Here is a 17,082-nt window from a genome sequence, read left to right as displayed (position 1 = left end):
CAGACAACTGCAAAAGTTCATAGAAAAGGAAGCATCAAAACAGCCAAATGACTCTGTAAACGATTCAGTCAAAACAATTGGTTTCCTCAAAACTAGCTCAAACCAGTTAGTACCTGGAAATCCCAGCCAACAATCACCCACAGGTCAGTCCTGTTGCTGATATTGACTCGCAAAGTAGTACTCCCCAGGTCACTATGTCACAATAGGAACTATCTAGATTAGTGCCACAATTTAGAGGCCTCAGTTATGAGGACAGGTTGAGAGAACTCAGCCTCACAACCTAAAGGAGAGAACAAGCATTGGGAATATAACTACATACAAGATCTTGAGGGTAATATATAAAGTGGATAAAGGACACCTATTTCAAATAAAAAGAGGTAGGACATCGGTGGAAGCTGGATATGCAGTCGAGTTGAAGAGATGTAAGGACGCTCTTGTTCCCTGTATGGATGGTAGGAATGTGGAATACGTTGATAGAAGAGATTGTTGAAGCCAATTCCATTCACAACTTTAAAGAAATATGACTTAAACTTTAATTTGAGAGGGGTACTTACCATGCCATGTACAAATGGCTGGAAGGCAGTACATAAAAAGCTAGATCCTTCGTCCCCAATGTCACTGATAGGTAAACACTGCTTCTCAGGTAAGGTCTAGCTATCCTTCGAACTTTGTCCTGCAGTAGCCATTCCATTCCTTGTGTATCATTCCATTCTTTTAGTATTTGCTTCATGTGTGTAGCGCTCTTCCCCGGCAATCTTGTGAGGACTTGACAATTTCTCTGCTTCGAGCTACATGTGCTCAGGGTGACCCTTCCCTGGGTTCTCATTTAGTGTTGCCCCCTGCACTGAGTTACTTCTCTGGTATTTTTGGGAGTTTGTCCCTAAGAGACCTGACCACCAGAGTGGCACCTTAGGCAGTGCATGAGTCATTAAATATTCAGTGTAGGCCCTAAGCCTAAGGGCCTACATTGAATATTTGGTGTCCTACACTGGTGTCCTACTTGGTTGCGCATGGGGTGTGTTAAGGTATGGCTCAAAACACACACACACTACTATTCAGACTCTGAGACTGAATAGGAAATGTGGAAACACTAAATATACAGTTGCTAAATGTGTTCACCTGGAATCAGATTTTCAGAGAACTAGCCACAATAACAGCTTATGAACACAGCATAGAGTACCTAAAAGTATCTAGAGACAAGGTATAAAACTTCTCAAGGAAATAAAGCATTCATGACAGATGGAGTCTCACCTTGAGTTCTAAGGAAATTCCATCCAATCGCCCCACTACACATTACTTTCCAAACATCCTTACAAACAGGAAACCTTGTAAATATTGTGAAAAAGCAGTCATAGTTCCAATCTTAAAGAATAAAAAACAAGGAAGACCCTCAAAATTATAAATCTATATCATTGACCAGCATGGTAGTAAAGTCCCTATAAAATAATTAAAGTCAAATGGGTAGAATACCTGAAAGCGGTGAAATAATAATGGACAGACAGTATGGTTTTAAAACGGGAAGGTAAATGGTGGTTACCTGTCTTCGCTAGTAGGGCCAATTAAGGGATCCTTGAAATAAGTGCTAGAGCAGAGAAGATAGCAAAGAACACTCATGAAAAGGAATACTTGTGTAAAAGAGGAAATGTATATGTTTATCTCTCAGAATGTTTGGTAATATGTTTATTGTTTGTGATGTGTGTATATGTATGTATTAACATGATGTACTGAACGGGGTGAGAATAGCTTGAGCTACCTCATCCCTTTATGTGTATTTTACCTCAATAAACTTATTTCAATTTCAATTTCTCATAAAAAGCATGTGCCCCAAATGCTAAAATTAAATGTGCAAAAGGAAATTTAGCCCACTTATCTGAATGATTAACGACTATGCTGCGCCAGCCGAGAATACTCGTTTGCCGGAAAATGCCCCAACCAAGAAATGATGTTAGTATATCATAAGAATCGAAAATCCAGTGCATACAAGGGGGGGCACACCTTTACTTCCTCAGACTTCCAGTAACCATCCCCCATCTTGAAAAAACATCCTGAGTCCCTCACTTTCCTTTTTTGGGCTTAGTAGTGTGTTCTAGGCTACTAAGGCCTATGAAACAATCCTAATGCCATGGCCTTACGAACGTGCAGGGCAGCCATACTATGAGCCACTGAAAGTTTAACAGCAGTGAGTGAGTGATTACCATTATATATTTCAGGCAAAATTTGTAATATGTCCAATTATAAGATTTAGGCTTATATATAGATCTATATATGTATATTGAATAAATGCATGGTGTGCATATATTTATGCACATATATCTGTATATATGTATAATTTCAAAGTTATACATAATAAACACCATCTTTGACACATAGATACAACTTATTAGAGTAAAAAACTAAATAAATACTGTACAGTGAGAAACATTGAAAATAGGTTAACAAAGTTATTCCCATACAGCAAATCTCCTAATTTTTACCCCAAAAATGCAACTTCTTCAGGCAACTACGTCTAAACTGCAAGAGATAGAGACTTTGTACTTGGATTTTCGTGCTTCCTGGGTGCTAATTAACAATAACAAAAGAACAAATACTGTTTTTGGAACACTTTATTTTTGTCACACAGCTAAAATGTCACAAGAAATGCGGCCCATCACAGTGGTTAACCCTTAGGTCGCTAAGGGCCTTTTGGCCTTCAGCACTCACAGACGCAACAAAAAATAAAAATAAAAAAAATTCTTTCGTCATATAAAAGTGTTCATTTGAGTTCCCTGATCACGGGGAAAAAATCGAAGGTGGCATATTTTGGGCGCAATAGGGCAGGGAAGTCTGGCAAAAAAAGAAGTTTAGACAGAGCAGGCGCCAGACTAGGTCTGCTCTGCCCCCAGCTGTCAGGTGGGAGTTGCCACAAAGATATTATTACCTAATTATTTAAATGTCTGATTGATTTTTTCATTTTTTTTTCTTTAATTTTATTCCATACTGTGTATTGTGATATATTTATATAATAAAATGTGTGAACCATTGCTGTACAGTACTCAAAATTATGGTGTGCATATTAGTGATTCAATTATTATGTTCATAAAACAATAAACAAATAGTTTTGCTGTTATTACACTATATACACAGGTTATATATAAGTATCTGCATGTTTTGTTCACTATAATAACCACCAATACCACAAAAGTTGGTATTGTGAGTCAAAAAGCAATGAAGAGTGGTCAGCACACACCATTACGGGCTATTCATGCCCGTGCCACCTCTTGGGTGGCTTAATCTTTATCAATCGGCATACACCAGCCAGCCAGCCACTGGCTGGCTGGTGGTAGGGCATTGAGCTAGGTGCTGAGTTTTTTTAATGGTGGTTAAGCTGTTCTGAATTTTAGTAATAAATAATTAATTTCAAAATGTTTCTCTGTAAATCTTAGTTTCTGGGGGGGGGAGCCCCATTGGCTCCCCCCTTAGCTATCCAGGCTGAATGGATATGTACAGTATAACTTTCTGGCATTAGTCAATGTGCATGGAGTTCTTGCCTACCGGGGACCATGAGCCAGAACCTGGCCCCCCTCAAGAGAGGTACAAGGAGCAATGACCTATAGAAACTCCCATGTGGTTGGGAGCATTCTATGTCTGCCATCGACCGGATCTGGCACCCAGAAAGGTAGGCGTCCCAAAACAAACCCCCTATTCTGGTGAAAGTATTGCTACCAAAAACCGAACAAGTGAACAGAACTACCCAAACTAAAATTAGCAAACGAGCATGATGTCATCATGTTGCCACACCACTGGACACTTTTTGTGACACTTTTATGGACAGTTTTGCCTCAGTAGTGAGTTGATCTCTGATCCTCACATGCATCCTGCACCTTTGAGAAGCAAGACTGAGATTTGGATGTTGCTTTCCTCTGGTGAGCTGAGACAATCACTGGCATATCAAATGTTGTTCTATACTCTGAGTGCACTAACTATAATGTATAACCTGAAGGGACCTGCCCCCTGAAAAATCTCTCTTGTTGCTGCTACTGTCTTCTCACAGGGCATATGTAATAACAATTTGCCACCTTGATTCTTTCAAATTTCAATTTCACACACACACATGCACCTTTAAGTGCAGTAAGAGAAGTTAGTCATTGTCCTATGCAGTACCAGATTAACAATAATTACATTTGTTTTCTATGTTTCTCTCCTATATGCGTGGAGGCATATATAGGAGGCCTGGAGTCCCGGCACTTGGGATTACACCTTAAATTCCATTATAATAATAATAATAATAATAATGTTATTATTATTATTATTATTATTATTATTATTATTATACAGTAATAATAACCAACATACACACAAAATTGGTGGAAAACAAAAGATGTTCACAGCCTTAAGCTTTCTTACTACATTTTGCTTAAGCAACATTGTGAATCTTAGTAATTTATCAAGAGGATATTAGAAATTGGAGAAACCCCATTTACAGTAATTATATTCTGTATACTGTACTATATTGTATATAATACAATATTATATATAGTATAATATTTTTGTATGAAAATTGTTAGTTGCAAAATATTTTATAATAATAATACAAAAATTCTTCTCAGATGCAGAGTGGAAGTCGCAGCAGCACACCATCGGGTGCACTTGATGGAAGAGCAATGTTTCCGCATCCGTCATCCGTCCCTGGCCAACAAATCCCAGCCTCGTATCCCAGTATATCCAGCCCTAGTTCAAGTTTAATGTCCCAGAGTGCACAACTTATGGCTCTGGGACATAATATGATGTTTTCAGGGACAAAGTTTATGACTGGGGCACCTCCAGAGGCACACAGGTATCTTCCAGAATCCTATAGATTGGCTGCAGAGTCATTAGATCAAAACAGATATGGCATAGATAGTCAAAGAATGTCAGCTGATCCTTACAGACAATCAAGTGAATCTCAGCGCCTGCCAGCTGATCTTCAGAGAATACGATCAGAGTTGCAGCGAACAGAAGAGCAAAATTTAGATCCATATCAGAGATCTCCAAGTGACTCGTATAGAAATCAAGTAGATATACAAAGAACACAAGAATCTAACCGACAGCAGCTGGCTTCAAATGCACAGCGTCTTATTTCCGACCTCCAAAGGCTGCAATCTGATCCTCAAAGACTAGTTGCTGAAGTTTTACGTCCACCAGTATCAGAATCAGTGCGAAGTCCTGAGACCCCATATCGCAGTATAATGTCCGATCCCTTGAGGCCCCCTTCAGAACCTTCTCAGCGCACTGTGCAAGAGTCCATCCGTAGTCATGCAGATGCACAACGTATGGTACAAGAGAGCCTCAGAGATTATTTTAACCCTTCTCAGAGAGCTTTGCAAGAAAACTTAAGGTCTCCAACTGACCAAAGAATGATAACTGATAATTTACGCTACTCAAGTGATAATATTCGGTCTGATTCATTAAGATATGGAACAGATTTAACTAATCAATGCATAATGCCAGAAAACTTACGTGTAGGTGCAGAAACTCCTCAGCATCTACAGGTGAGAGCTGACACCCCACATCTCCAAGTCAGATCAGAAACTCCCCAGCATGTTCGAATAGGATCAGAAACCCCTCTACATCTTCGAGGAGGAGCAGAAACTCCTCAACACCTTAGACTGGGGGCAGAAACTCCTCAACATCTTCGATTAGGGGCAGAAACTCCTCAACATCTTCGAGGTGGTGCCGAAACCCCTCAACATCTTCGTGGGGGTGCTGAAACGCCTCAGCATCTACGGATAGGAACAGAAAATCCTCAACACCTTCGAATAGGAGCAGAAACTCCACAACATCTTCGGTTAGGAGGGGAAACTTCTCAACATCTTCGATTAGGGGCAGAAACTCCTCAACATCTTCGATTAGGAGCAGAAACTCCTCAACATCTTCGATTAGGGGCAGAAACTCCTCAGCATCTTCGATTAGGAGCGGAAACTCCTCAACATCTTCGAATAGGGGCAGAAACTTCTCAACATCTTCGATTAGGGGCAGAAACTCCTCAGCATCTTCGATTAGGGGCAGAAACTCCTCAGCATCATCGATTAGGGGCAGAAACTCCTCAACATCTTCGACTAGGGGCAGAAACACCTCAGCATCTTCGATTAGGAGCAGAAACGCCTCAACATCTCCGATTAGGGGCAGAAACTCCTCAACATCTTCGATTAGGGACAGAAACTCCTCAACATCTTCGACTAGGGGCAGAAACTCCTCAGCATCTTCGGTTAGGGGCAGAAACTCCTCAACATCTTCGATTAGGGGCAGAAACTCCTCAACATCTACGAGTAGGGGCTGAAACTCCTCAACATCTACGAGTAGGGGCTGAAACTCCGCAGCATGCTCAAGTTAGATCAGAAACTCCCCAGCATCTTCAAAGTAGGATGGATACTTCACAGCACATGCGAATTGGAGCAGAAACTCCCCATCATCTGCGAGTTGGGGCAGAAACTCCTCATCATCTGCGAGTTGGGGCAGAAACTCCTCAACATATACGAGTAGGAGCAGAAACCCCACAGCATATACGAATAGGAGTAGAAACTCAACATCTACGTGTAGGACCTGAATCGTCTCAGCATATGCGACTAGGGGTGGAAGCTTCTCAGCATCTTCGATTAGGTGGAGAATCTTCACAACAGCACCTTCGTATGGGCTCTGAAACTCCACATCATCATCTGGGAGTTGAAGGTAATCATCATATGCGGCTTGGAGCAGACACACCTCATCATCTACGTTTAGGTTCAGAAAATTCTCAAACTCATTCTTTGATGCCAGAGAATCTCAGGGTGACATCTGAAGCATCTCGTATGGTCCCAGAAAATCTTTGTGTGACTGAGCCTTCTCATCAAGTTATGCCAGAGAACCTACGTATTAATCACGAAAACACAAACAACACAAGTGGATTGAGGATGAATGCACTACCTCCTCCAGATTCACCTATGCCCCCTATGCGCTCACATTATGATGCCTTGACTCATCGAATGATGTCAGAATCTTCACATTCAATGCGGGTTGAGTCTCCTCGTTACTCAGAATCCTTGTATCGAGGAGACTTGAGTCACAATAGTCTTGGTCCACCTACTCCTGTTTCATCTGTATCTTCCATGGGTGATCCCTCTTGCACTCCTGCACCAACACAGCATCAATTTTACTCAAGTCATTATAATTCCCAGTTTAACCAATACATAAGTGATGGCCAGGACAGAGATCACCGTGATAATATGAGAATGGAAGATGATCTAGAAGTAAAGCCATATATTGATGTCAAGCCCTTCAGTCAGGATTACCCTCCAATGTTAGGACATGAGCTTCCAATGCCTTCAACTCCCAAGCCTCCAAAACCCAAAAAACCTAAGGAACCAAAACCCCCTCGTATTCCAGTAGTACACAAGTGCAATGAATGTGAAAAAATATTCAAGAATAGCACTCAGCTGAAGAACCATATGTGGCGACATACAGGAGAAAAGCCATTCACATGTGAAGTATGTGGATCAAAGTTTACTCAACAAGGTAATCTTCGAGCCCACAGAAGAATCCATACAGGTGAACGACCTTACCAGTGTCCACAGTGCAAGTCCTGCTTCACTCAGCTGTCAACACTGAAAACACATCAAAAAATACATTCAGATGAAAGGCCATATAAATGTGATCAGTGTGATGCTGCATTTCGACAAATTGCTAATTTGAAAACTCATGCTGTCACACACACTGGTGAAAGACCTCACAAATGTGATCAGTGTGAGAAGGCATTTACACAAAAATCAAACCTTAAAGCTCATAAAAACAGAGTTCACTGTGGGGAGACAGGCACGCCAGCAAGGAGAGGTCGCAAAAAAAATCCATGTGCAATTAAGCCTTATACCTGTCTTGAGTGTGGTGCAAAATTTACAATGATGAGCAATCTACGAATTCATATGAAGCTACATTCAGGTGATAGACCTTTTGAATGTGATCATTGTGGAGCTGGATTTGCACAGCGATCAAACTTAAAAACTCACATACAAAGAATGCATGGAAAGGGGCCGGGGCAGGGAAGGCGTAGAATCAAATGTGACGAATGCCCAGCAATGTTCAGGCTTAAACGTTGCTTGAAGACTCATAAAAAGAAGCGTCACCCTATCAAAAGCCTTAAAATCAAGATACTTAGAGAATCAAAATATTTAATGAAGTCTGAAAGAGAAGAGGGAGCACAGGATGAGGAGTTAGATGATGGTGATGATGAGACAGAAGATGGAGAAGAAGGGACAGAAGGACCGAATCTTGAACCTATTGTTCAGCTGTGCGAGCCAAAGGAAGAACCATATTCACCCAACTACAATCCAGACTCTCCTTACAACAAGGATGAGTGGCATAAGGAAGTTGAAGGTAAAGGGTTAAAGAATACTAAGGCACAGTTTGGTGGAGACACAGAGGGAACAAGAGTGGCTGAAGATACCAAAGGTAGAGAAAAAGCAAATATAGAGGATGCAGATGATGATGATGAAGAAGAAGAGCTTATAAAGTTGGAGGAGGAGATTGAGCATCTCTCTGAGCTAGAATCAAAAACTCTTCCTCAAGAGTCTCCAGAAACAAATTTAAGAGTGAATTGATGAGCTTAAATGCACAGTGAAGCCTTTCTAAACCCTACCTTGGTGTTTCTTCCAAATATCATTAAGAAATAAAATTGAAAAACAGAAAGAGGCACGAGATAGCCGAGTTGATGCTCTATGATTTCACTATTTTTCACATGCCCCAAATGTAGCAAATCATACTATGAATATTAAACCAGCATTGTGTTGTGGAGTTACTGGTTGTGGTGGTCAAATGTTCAGGTGATAGAGTGCTGCAGATATTAAAGGTTAAAAGTCAGTCATCGTTTGTTCGACAAACTACAAGGATGCAATTTCAATACATCTCTGAAGAAAAAGTATTTTTGATTGTAGAATAACTTTAAATAGCTTACCTAATGTATTTCTAATGGCAAAATTTAACTTGGTGTTTTTATGTGCAGGAGAGAAGTATTATGAGTCATTATTTTATATATTTTATTAAAGTAAGTGATGCAGCAAGGCTTCCACTTCATAATGCTCTACTGCATAGTCAGGGCTTTCTTGAAAAGCATCATCAGCACTTCAAATGCTGATGATGCAAACATTCTCAACATCAGTGATGCCTCTAGCATCTTGTTTCTTTAATTAGATATAAAACACTAATCACCCACATATTTTAAGAAAGTCTCCATCGTAATTAAACTAATGGTGGTGGGTGTCAAGTGTTTCCCAAAGAACTGGAGAGATTTTATGGCATTTCACTAATGCTGCCCTTATATTGTTGCCATTGTTCTTGCCTACTCTGTCTTACACAAGTTGAGAGTTTTGCTTCATAAACTCCCAAATGCAGTATCTAGTTTTACAGTGGGAAATTTTCTACTGTAGAATTTAGTCGAGCAAACGAGATTAGGCTGTATATAGTTTGTTGTGAGAGACTCTTCAGCGTTAGTGAACAGGATAGCTTTTTCAGCTCCTGGAAACAGCTTTAATGGACCCCTGCAAGCTTTTATCATAACTAACAGCATGTTCACAAGATGTTGATGATCTAAGCTTCTTACACACAAGTACTGTATTAAGCTTCTTGCATTACCATCTAATGTTCTTGGTTATGGTTTGTATTTGCTTAGGGGTATTTGATCTGATGGCTTTAGAAAGAATGGTTAAGAATTCTACAGGTGTTTAGTTGTGATTGTCCAGGTCCTTACACCACACTGTTGTACGGAGTCTTTGTGTGCAGTGATGGAACGAGAGACTCGGGTATATTCAATTAATTTGCTCTATTGAAGAAGTTTAAACAAAGCACCATGTAATCAAATATTTTAGGAACTTGCATTTCATTAAAATTAAAGAAGATAAGTTAATGCAAATGTTAAGATGTGATATTTGTTGTGTAAGCAGAGAATTTGGTATGATAGCAGGAATGGGCTGGTGCTTCCTTGACATTACACACTGGGTTTGTAACAAGGTCGGAACATCCTTGCAGGGGAGGCTCATTAGGGCTCAGCTACCCGCTCCAACTCAGGGAAAGTTGATCCTCATCAACACTCCGTCTACCAGTCAATAAAACACAGTAGTGACACAATTGAACTTAGAGAAAGTAGAGCTACAAGACAAACATTGATATATATATATATATATTAAGTAACACAACAGTAAATTTCTTAAAATATTAAAATCCAGAAACATATAATTTTGTAATGATGCTTCCTCTGGTATTTGTTTCAGAATGTGTAATACATTTGCTTGACACTTTGTTCTCACAGTGGAGGTGATTTATCCAGATCCAAAGAAGCATTTATTTTTTTCTATATATTGCTTACAATCAAAACATTGCTGTATTGTACAGGAGTGAGTGTCATTTTTTTCATTAAGTGCTTTGTTCTGAAAACAGAAGTAGACTATAGATCACTACCATTCATCGTTATTGGCCACTTTATCGTTCCTCAATACACATAAATAACATATCCAGGAATTTTATAAGCAAATTGCTTACTGCTTATCAGCTACACAGGATGTAAAGTGCCCGGCATCGTTGTTTGATGCTCTGAATTTCGAGTTGTTGATGTACTAGACGGGTCCCCCAAGGCTCTGAACAACTGACCGTGACACATTTTTGGATGCAATTTGCTGGTTTCACCTTCTAAGTGTCTTTCCTGTCTTGAGCATATTTTTTCTTAATTTAAGGTTTTTAACTTCTACTGTGCAAAAATTTTAGAACCCCTAGTACCTGTAAGAATTTTAAGAACTAAAATGAAACTGCATATGCAATGCCTCTTTATTACTTTATATAATTAATAAGATTATAGTGTGTAGAACTGATAGTATTCATATATATATATCATTCAATCGCATATAGTGGCAACCTTTGAGAAGGCTTTCTTGTTTGAGGAGTTTTTGCATGCATGTGTTTATAGAGATGGATTATGGCCTCTTTGAGATTATTTGAGTGTGTCTGCTGTGTGTGTTTAATGCGAGTAGTTTCTTTTGAGGGATAAAATGACTGTGGGGTCCGTTCTGCCATACATGACAATTTTACTTAATTACCTGATATAATTTTTAAGGTCATATCTAAAAGGCATATTTACAGTAGGTGCACATTTTCTCTGCGCTGCCACCCACCAATGAATGAATATAATATTGGGTATCCCTTACATTTTGGTATAGGATCTAAATGTATTTTACATGAATTTTTTATAGATGTAGCAACTGAAGTAATTTTAATCAAAGAATATGTTTTTAAATCATTTGTTGGTGTTAGTAAAGAGAAAGAGGCATATGACTTACGTGTCTGTTAAATGTGAACCTTTTCTTTCAGTGATGGAAATAAGATCTGCCTTTAGTATTACCACATGTTTTCTCGGCAGATGCTGCACTTTTGCCGAAGGCTTTTAACATGTCTTATAGTACCATTAAGTAGTCATTCAGGACTGAATCAAACGGTCTGGAATATGTATACGGTGCATCAATTTGTTGCCATACAAAGTCTATTGTCATAAGCTTGTCAAAATACATGCTTCTGGGTCAGCAGGTTCACATTGTAAGAAAATTAATATATTTTACTGTTATTCTGTTATTTTTTGAACATTTGCAGAATTGAGTTAAGTAGTGTGATTTTTTTGCCAAGCTTATGAAAGGACAGAGAACAGATAGAAGTGAAGGGAGCTGGGGAAGGAGGCACTCAATGTTGTACTCAGCTGAAGGGTACAACTTGACAAGCTGTACACACATACAGTGGTATGTGTGCTTGAGGTAGATCAAAATATTAAAAGTTTTTCTATATTAAGGATTGAACTTTATCATTTGAATGGAGTACATGCATATTTACACATGTACATGCATCTGTATGCATGTACATAAACATAATAGTATTTGCATACATCTGGCAGATACATGCAGATACACACACACCATACACATGCATGTATGCACACTATAGTACATATATCCATGGGCACAGTATATATCATGCATATTTGCACACATGTACACACATTCATGGACACATGATATCATGCATGTATGTACAGTATAAATGCATGCATAAACACACTTGCACACAGACTATATACAAATGAATGCACACACACACATCATATAAAAATGAATACACACACTATTCACACATGCATGCATGCACACAGGTACTTGCAGGCAAGCAAACAGCGCTCTGGGGTCGTAGTCCTAAGGGCTCGGGTTTGATTCCCGGTCGAGGCAGAAACAAATCGGCAGAGTTTCTTTCACCTGATGTTCTGTCCACGTAGCAGTAAATAGGAACCTGTGAATTAGACAGCTACTATAGGCTGCACCCTGGGGATGTGTGTGTGTGTGAGAAAGAAATATATAGTAGATATGATAGAGGAAAAATAGGTTGGGAGTCAGTACATTAGATCAGCATTCTTCAACCTTTTTACACCTGCGGACTGGCAAAAACGGGGAAAATATTTCACAGACCGGTCGAAGGCTAACACAAATAAAAATCAATGTAAGTAGTATTTGATTAATTAAATCTAATATTATAAAATCACAAACTTTAGTGCAACATCTGCTGCTGCTTCTTTGTTAGAAAACTTGATATATTCAGGCTGCATCATTGTTTCTGAGAGTTGAGGCACTGCATTAACATCTATTTAATTTCTCTGTTTGGTTTTTATTACTGACATGGCTGAAAAAGTCTTTTCACTCAAATAGGAAGTAAAAATAATGGCCAAGAATTTGATAGTTTTATAACTCGGAGATGGATATTCTTTTTTGAGTGGTAATAATACACACAAGCACTATAAAATAAGACTTTTTGCGGCATGTTGTCGACAAGTGAGCTGGCGCAATACAGTACAGTACTAGCATTCGGCAGCCACACAATTCACCTATACTTCAGGTGAATCATTGTCGACAGCAGTGTCCTGATGTATCTGAATCATGTAGCGGCTACATGATTCGGGCAAAATTTTTGCAGACCTCCAGGAAATTTCCACAGACCGTAGGTTGAAGAATAGGGCATTAGATAATTGAAGGTTAGAAAGCCCGGGACCAAGAGCTAACAGCTCGATCCTGCAGGCACAAATAGTAAACACACACACAAAAACACACACAAATATGAACATAGCTTTCATCCTGTAACCATGCTTAGGTAATTACATGTCACACACCACATATACTTCACACACATCATGAACATATTCAGGCACACAACATACATACTGTATTGTACTTCACTTATACCATACAGATTGAAATACACTGTGAACATACTTCACATAGACAAGCATACACATACACATGTAATGGATATGGATATGTGCAAATGTGTATTACGTAATATGTATTTAAACATGTGCTCACAACTAGGTTAGTACGTGTTCAAATATATATACATAATACACATTTGCACATATCCATATGTACATAAATACATATGCTTATTGTTATAAACACTCCTGCAGTCTATTACTGCTAAGAGATTTACTGTACGGGTCTTTGCTTAGTTAACAGTCATGTGAGGAACCCCCCTAGATGTACAGCATTGAGGGCTTCCTTGATCTTGCATCCCTATGTGAATCAGCCTTAGGTTACAGGGTGGTGTATCCCCCTTATGAACTATATCTTGTGCCAAATGTGGTGTGTAGGCACAAATCCAAGTTATCCCTCAACGTCTCATTTCTTTGTTCAGGCCCCACAGATAATTCAGGAAAACTGTAAACACAATATTGTCTCTCCCTGCAGTGTGTGGGACATGATCCTCGCTGCAGCAGCAGGGTCTTCTGTGGCTCCTTGGAAAAGTGCCCCATTTATATTTAGCATATTTTAAGATACATTTCCACTTCCCAAGTTAATAAAAGATAACACAACATTAAATTTGCTGCAGGAATACCAAGTACAATAATTTCTGTGTTAAATAATCACATTTTGGAATATTGTCAGTTTTCAATTTCTGATTAAACGTATGCTATTAGTCTCTCATAAATTGGGTGCTTGTTCTGTTAGCCTTGACCCCCCACAAGGGCTGTGGCGGGGAGTAACCCGGACCATTGTGGTGAGTTCTTCCCTGAGTGTCAAAGTTTTCTCTGGGTGGTGGCAAGACAGGAAAATCGTGCCCACACCAGCCATGAAGGTTGAGATGCATAGGTTGTGGCATATCATCCCTCAGCCTTATAGTGACATCAACCACACATTTATCACGTCAATGCCTCTGTTATTCTCAAATAGCCAATGTGTTTGCTGTGCAAGACAAAGTATTTTATGCAGATTTCATACTTTTCTACTGTGAAATAAGCATAAATATAACTCAGAAACCAGATGTATATGGGAGGGGGGATATTTTAGTGTTGGAAATATTTGAGGCATTTGACCACCATTTTCTTTTATAAAACTGTTAGACTTACAGATTGAACTGTATTTGGCTTTTTTGGGTCCTTATATTATTACAGGACAAATTTCTTGTAAATGGAAATTGTGAAGTGCTTCGGTGGTTAGTGGTGTTGTGAGTTGATGCAGCTGCCTTGGAGGGAACCTGGGCTCTTGTTGTCTTGACCACAAGTCAGAGTTGTCTTTGCTTGTGTTAGGCTGCGGCCAATATTTTCTTTTGTAACCTTAGCTTGTGATACATTCATTTAGCCGTGATGTCAGCAATGGTTTGTTCGAGCCTTATCCAACCCCAAACATCAGACGAATTAAATATTTAAGAGTTGCAAAGCTTTCCTATTTTATTATTGCAATATAACAATGAGAAGACACTACTTTAAACTTATTGTAAGGTGTGTGTTTGTGCCACTTTATTAGCACAAGATAATTTTATTGCATCATAAGCCCTTGGTGGTTGTCTGATGAGGGATTTGGAATTGTCTCGTTCACGATGCCAACTGTCATTCGGCCAATTATTATCTTTCCATGGTCAGTGTTTCATGAAGTCACTAAGAGTTTATAGTGTTATTTCTATGAAGGAGATTATTATTATTATTATTATTATTATTATTATTATTATTATACATTATATATTATATTTGCTTTGCATGTAGTTCTTTATTTTCTTTAAAACGTTCTTGATATAGAAGCATTATATCTGTGCAGGGTTTAGGTTTACCAAAGCTAATTGGCAATACTTTATTACGTGTACAAATTTCTGTTCAGTTTTACATATTATATTTGTGAGGTTGTGTGAGGGAGTTGCTGGTAACCTAGATTTTATAAGCCTCTTTTTGCATATAGTTCATGAACAGGTAGGCCCCAGGTGGGCTCTTACTCTTGTCTATAGTACTTTCTTTCAGTAGACCTGGTTGCTGGATGTCATTGTATCGGTGACATCTGAAATTTGTATGTGTGCTCCTTCCATTGTTTATATCTTTGTAAATTAGGAGTCAAGGATCTTGCATCAAGGTATCCAGGTATTAGCAAGGCAAATTTATAGGTAAATATTTACAGGATTTTATTAAATGAAAATAATTTAAGATTTATATCTTGTATCATATGTAAAGATTTAACAATTGTATTATGTTTATCATATAATTTTGCCATGCTGGTGTGTAGAAAAAGAACCAAAAATTCAGATTTATTGATTGTAAACAAAACTTTCAGCACACTTGATTGAGAGATCATAATCAGTGCAAGGAATTTTGGTTGTGATAGATGTAGGCTTAAAAACCTGCTAAAATTGTTAGTAATATTTTTTATGAAGTGTTTTTTTTTAACCTACTTATATTGTTTAAAATTCTTTTATTAGATTTGAATGCTAGGTAATTGTTTTTTTTTCAAATCATTATTGAATTATTTTGTTAATGAGATGTATTTTATAAGTTTATGATAATTTTAATACAATACAATACAGTATATCGTTAGCCATAATGATGTGAAGGTTGACCAGTAACGACCCCAACGCAAAACATCACACCTTAAAATCTAACACTTATTATTATATGTTTTTGCTTTACCACTACTGCCTGTGCTGGGCATTAGAGAATTTATTGCCATCTTTTTATGGAATTGGAATTTTTATTCCCTGAAATGTGTGTCAGATTTTTATTATTTTTATTGATATTTTCTTGTAGTTTTAGTTTCCATAGCTCTAACTTCCATATACTCATTATAATTACTATTCATACATTATAATAATGAAAATTGTATTTTATTTGATCTACTGATGCAAATAAGCAAAAGAAGATAAACTGATATGCTTTCTATATATGCATGAAATATATATAATTTATCGGTAATGACAATGCTAATGCTGAAAAAATATGTAACTGTACTACTCTGGTAACTCTTTTTGTAATGCAACTAATGTACTTTGTCTATCAATAAAATATTTAATAACATTTATTTGTTATTACCAAATTCTGTCATAACTAAATGAAAATAACAATTGTTTTATTACCTGTACTGCCTATATACAAAAGCATTTCCATAAATAAGGTTACAAAACCTCTCACAGTAAGTAATTAGTAAACAAATTACCCTGAGGAGTTCAAATACATAGAGCACTGTCACACACATTATCTGCCTTCCTTGTTAAATCACTAAATAATATCGTTTGTTACAACTCATCATCATCATTATCCAGTTAACAACTATTATTGGGTGGAGAGGCATCAGCCCAGAGAAAAAGATGAGTAGTATAAGAAAAGAATGCAAAAGACATTTAAAAATGCCTCTTCTGTTCACCATGTCTTGCACACTATGTTGCATCATAAGGATTCGACACAAACACACTTTAGAAAATACCTACAAACCAATGCCCCCCATCTCCAAATATGAAGTGTACAGTGCACCTTGTGAGTTATCATAACAAAAACTTAATTTTAAACAAACTGTAGCCACCTAGCCTTGTCAACTCTCATCCTGTACACCGTTTTATGTTCAATCCTCTCTTCACACACAATCCTCTCCTTCACACACAATCCTCTCCTTCACACAATCCTCTCCTTCACACACAATCTTTTCTACTTCACACAATCTTTTCTTCTTCACCCGGCTTTGTGCCTTTTTTGATAATTATTTACTTCTCTTCTTCACACTGAATCCTTGTTTCATCATATTCACATTGACTGCCCCTCTTAGCCTTCCCCCA

The 17,082-nt window shown here is 38.1% G+C and overlaps 1 protein-coding gene across 1 annotated transcript in view; it reads left to right on the top strand.

Moving 5' to 3' along the window:
• The window catches only part of LOC123764962 (uncharacterized), a 39,522-nt gene extending 23,192 nt beyond the window's left edge, over positions 1-16,330 (top strand). The window contains exon 5 of the mRNA XM_069332990.1: positions 4,587-16,330. Within this exon, the coding sequence (XP_069189091.1) occupies positions 4,587-8,585 (3,999 nt within the window). The 3' untranslated portion in view covers positions 8,586-16,330. The remainder of the gene's footprint in view (positions 1-4,586) is intronic.
• The last annotated feature ends 752 nt before the right edge of the window (positions 16,331-17,082 follow it).

This window comes from Procambarus clarkii, chromosome 29, assembly GCF_040958095.1.
Source record: "Procambarus clarkii isolate CNS0578487 chromosome 29, FALCON_Pclarkii_2.0, whole genome shotgun sequence".
Lineage (NCBI taxonomy): Eukaryota > Metazoa > Arthropoda > Malacostraca > Decapoda > Cambaridae > Procambarus > Procambarus clarkii.
This window is presented reverse-complemented; position numbering and strand designations above follow the sequence as displayed.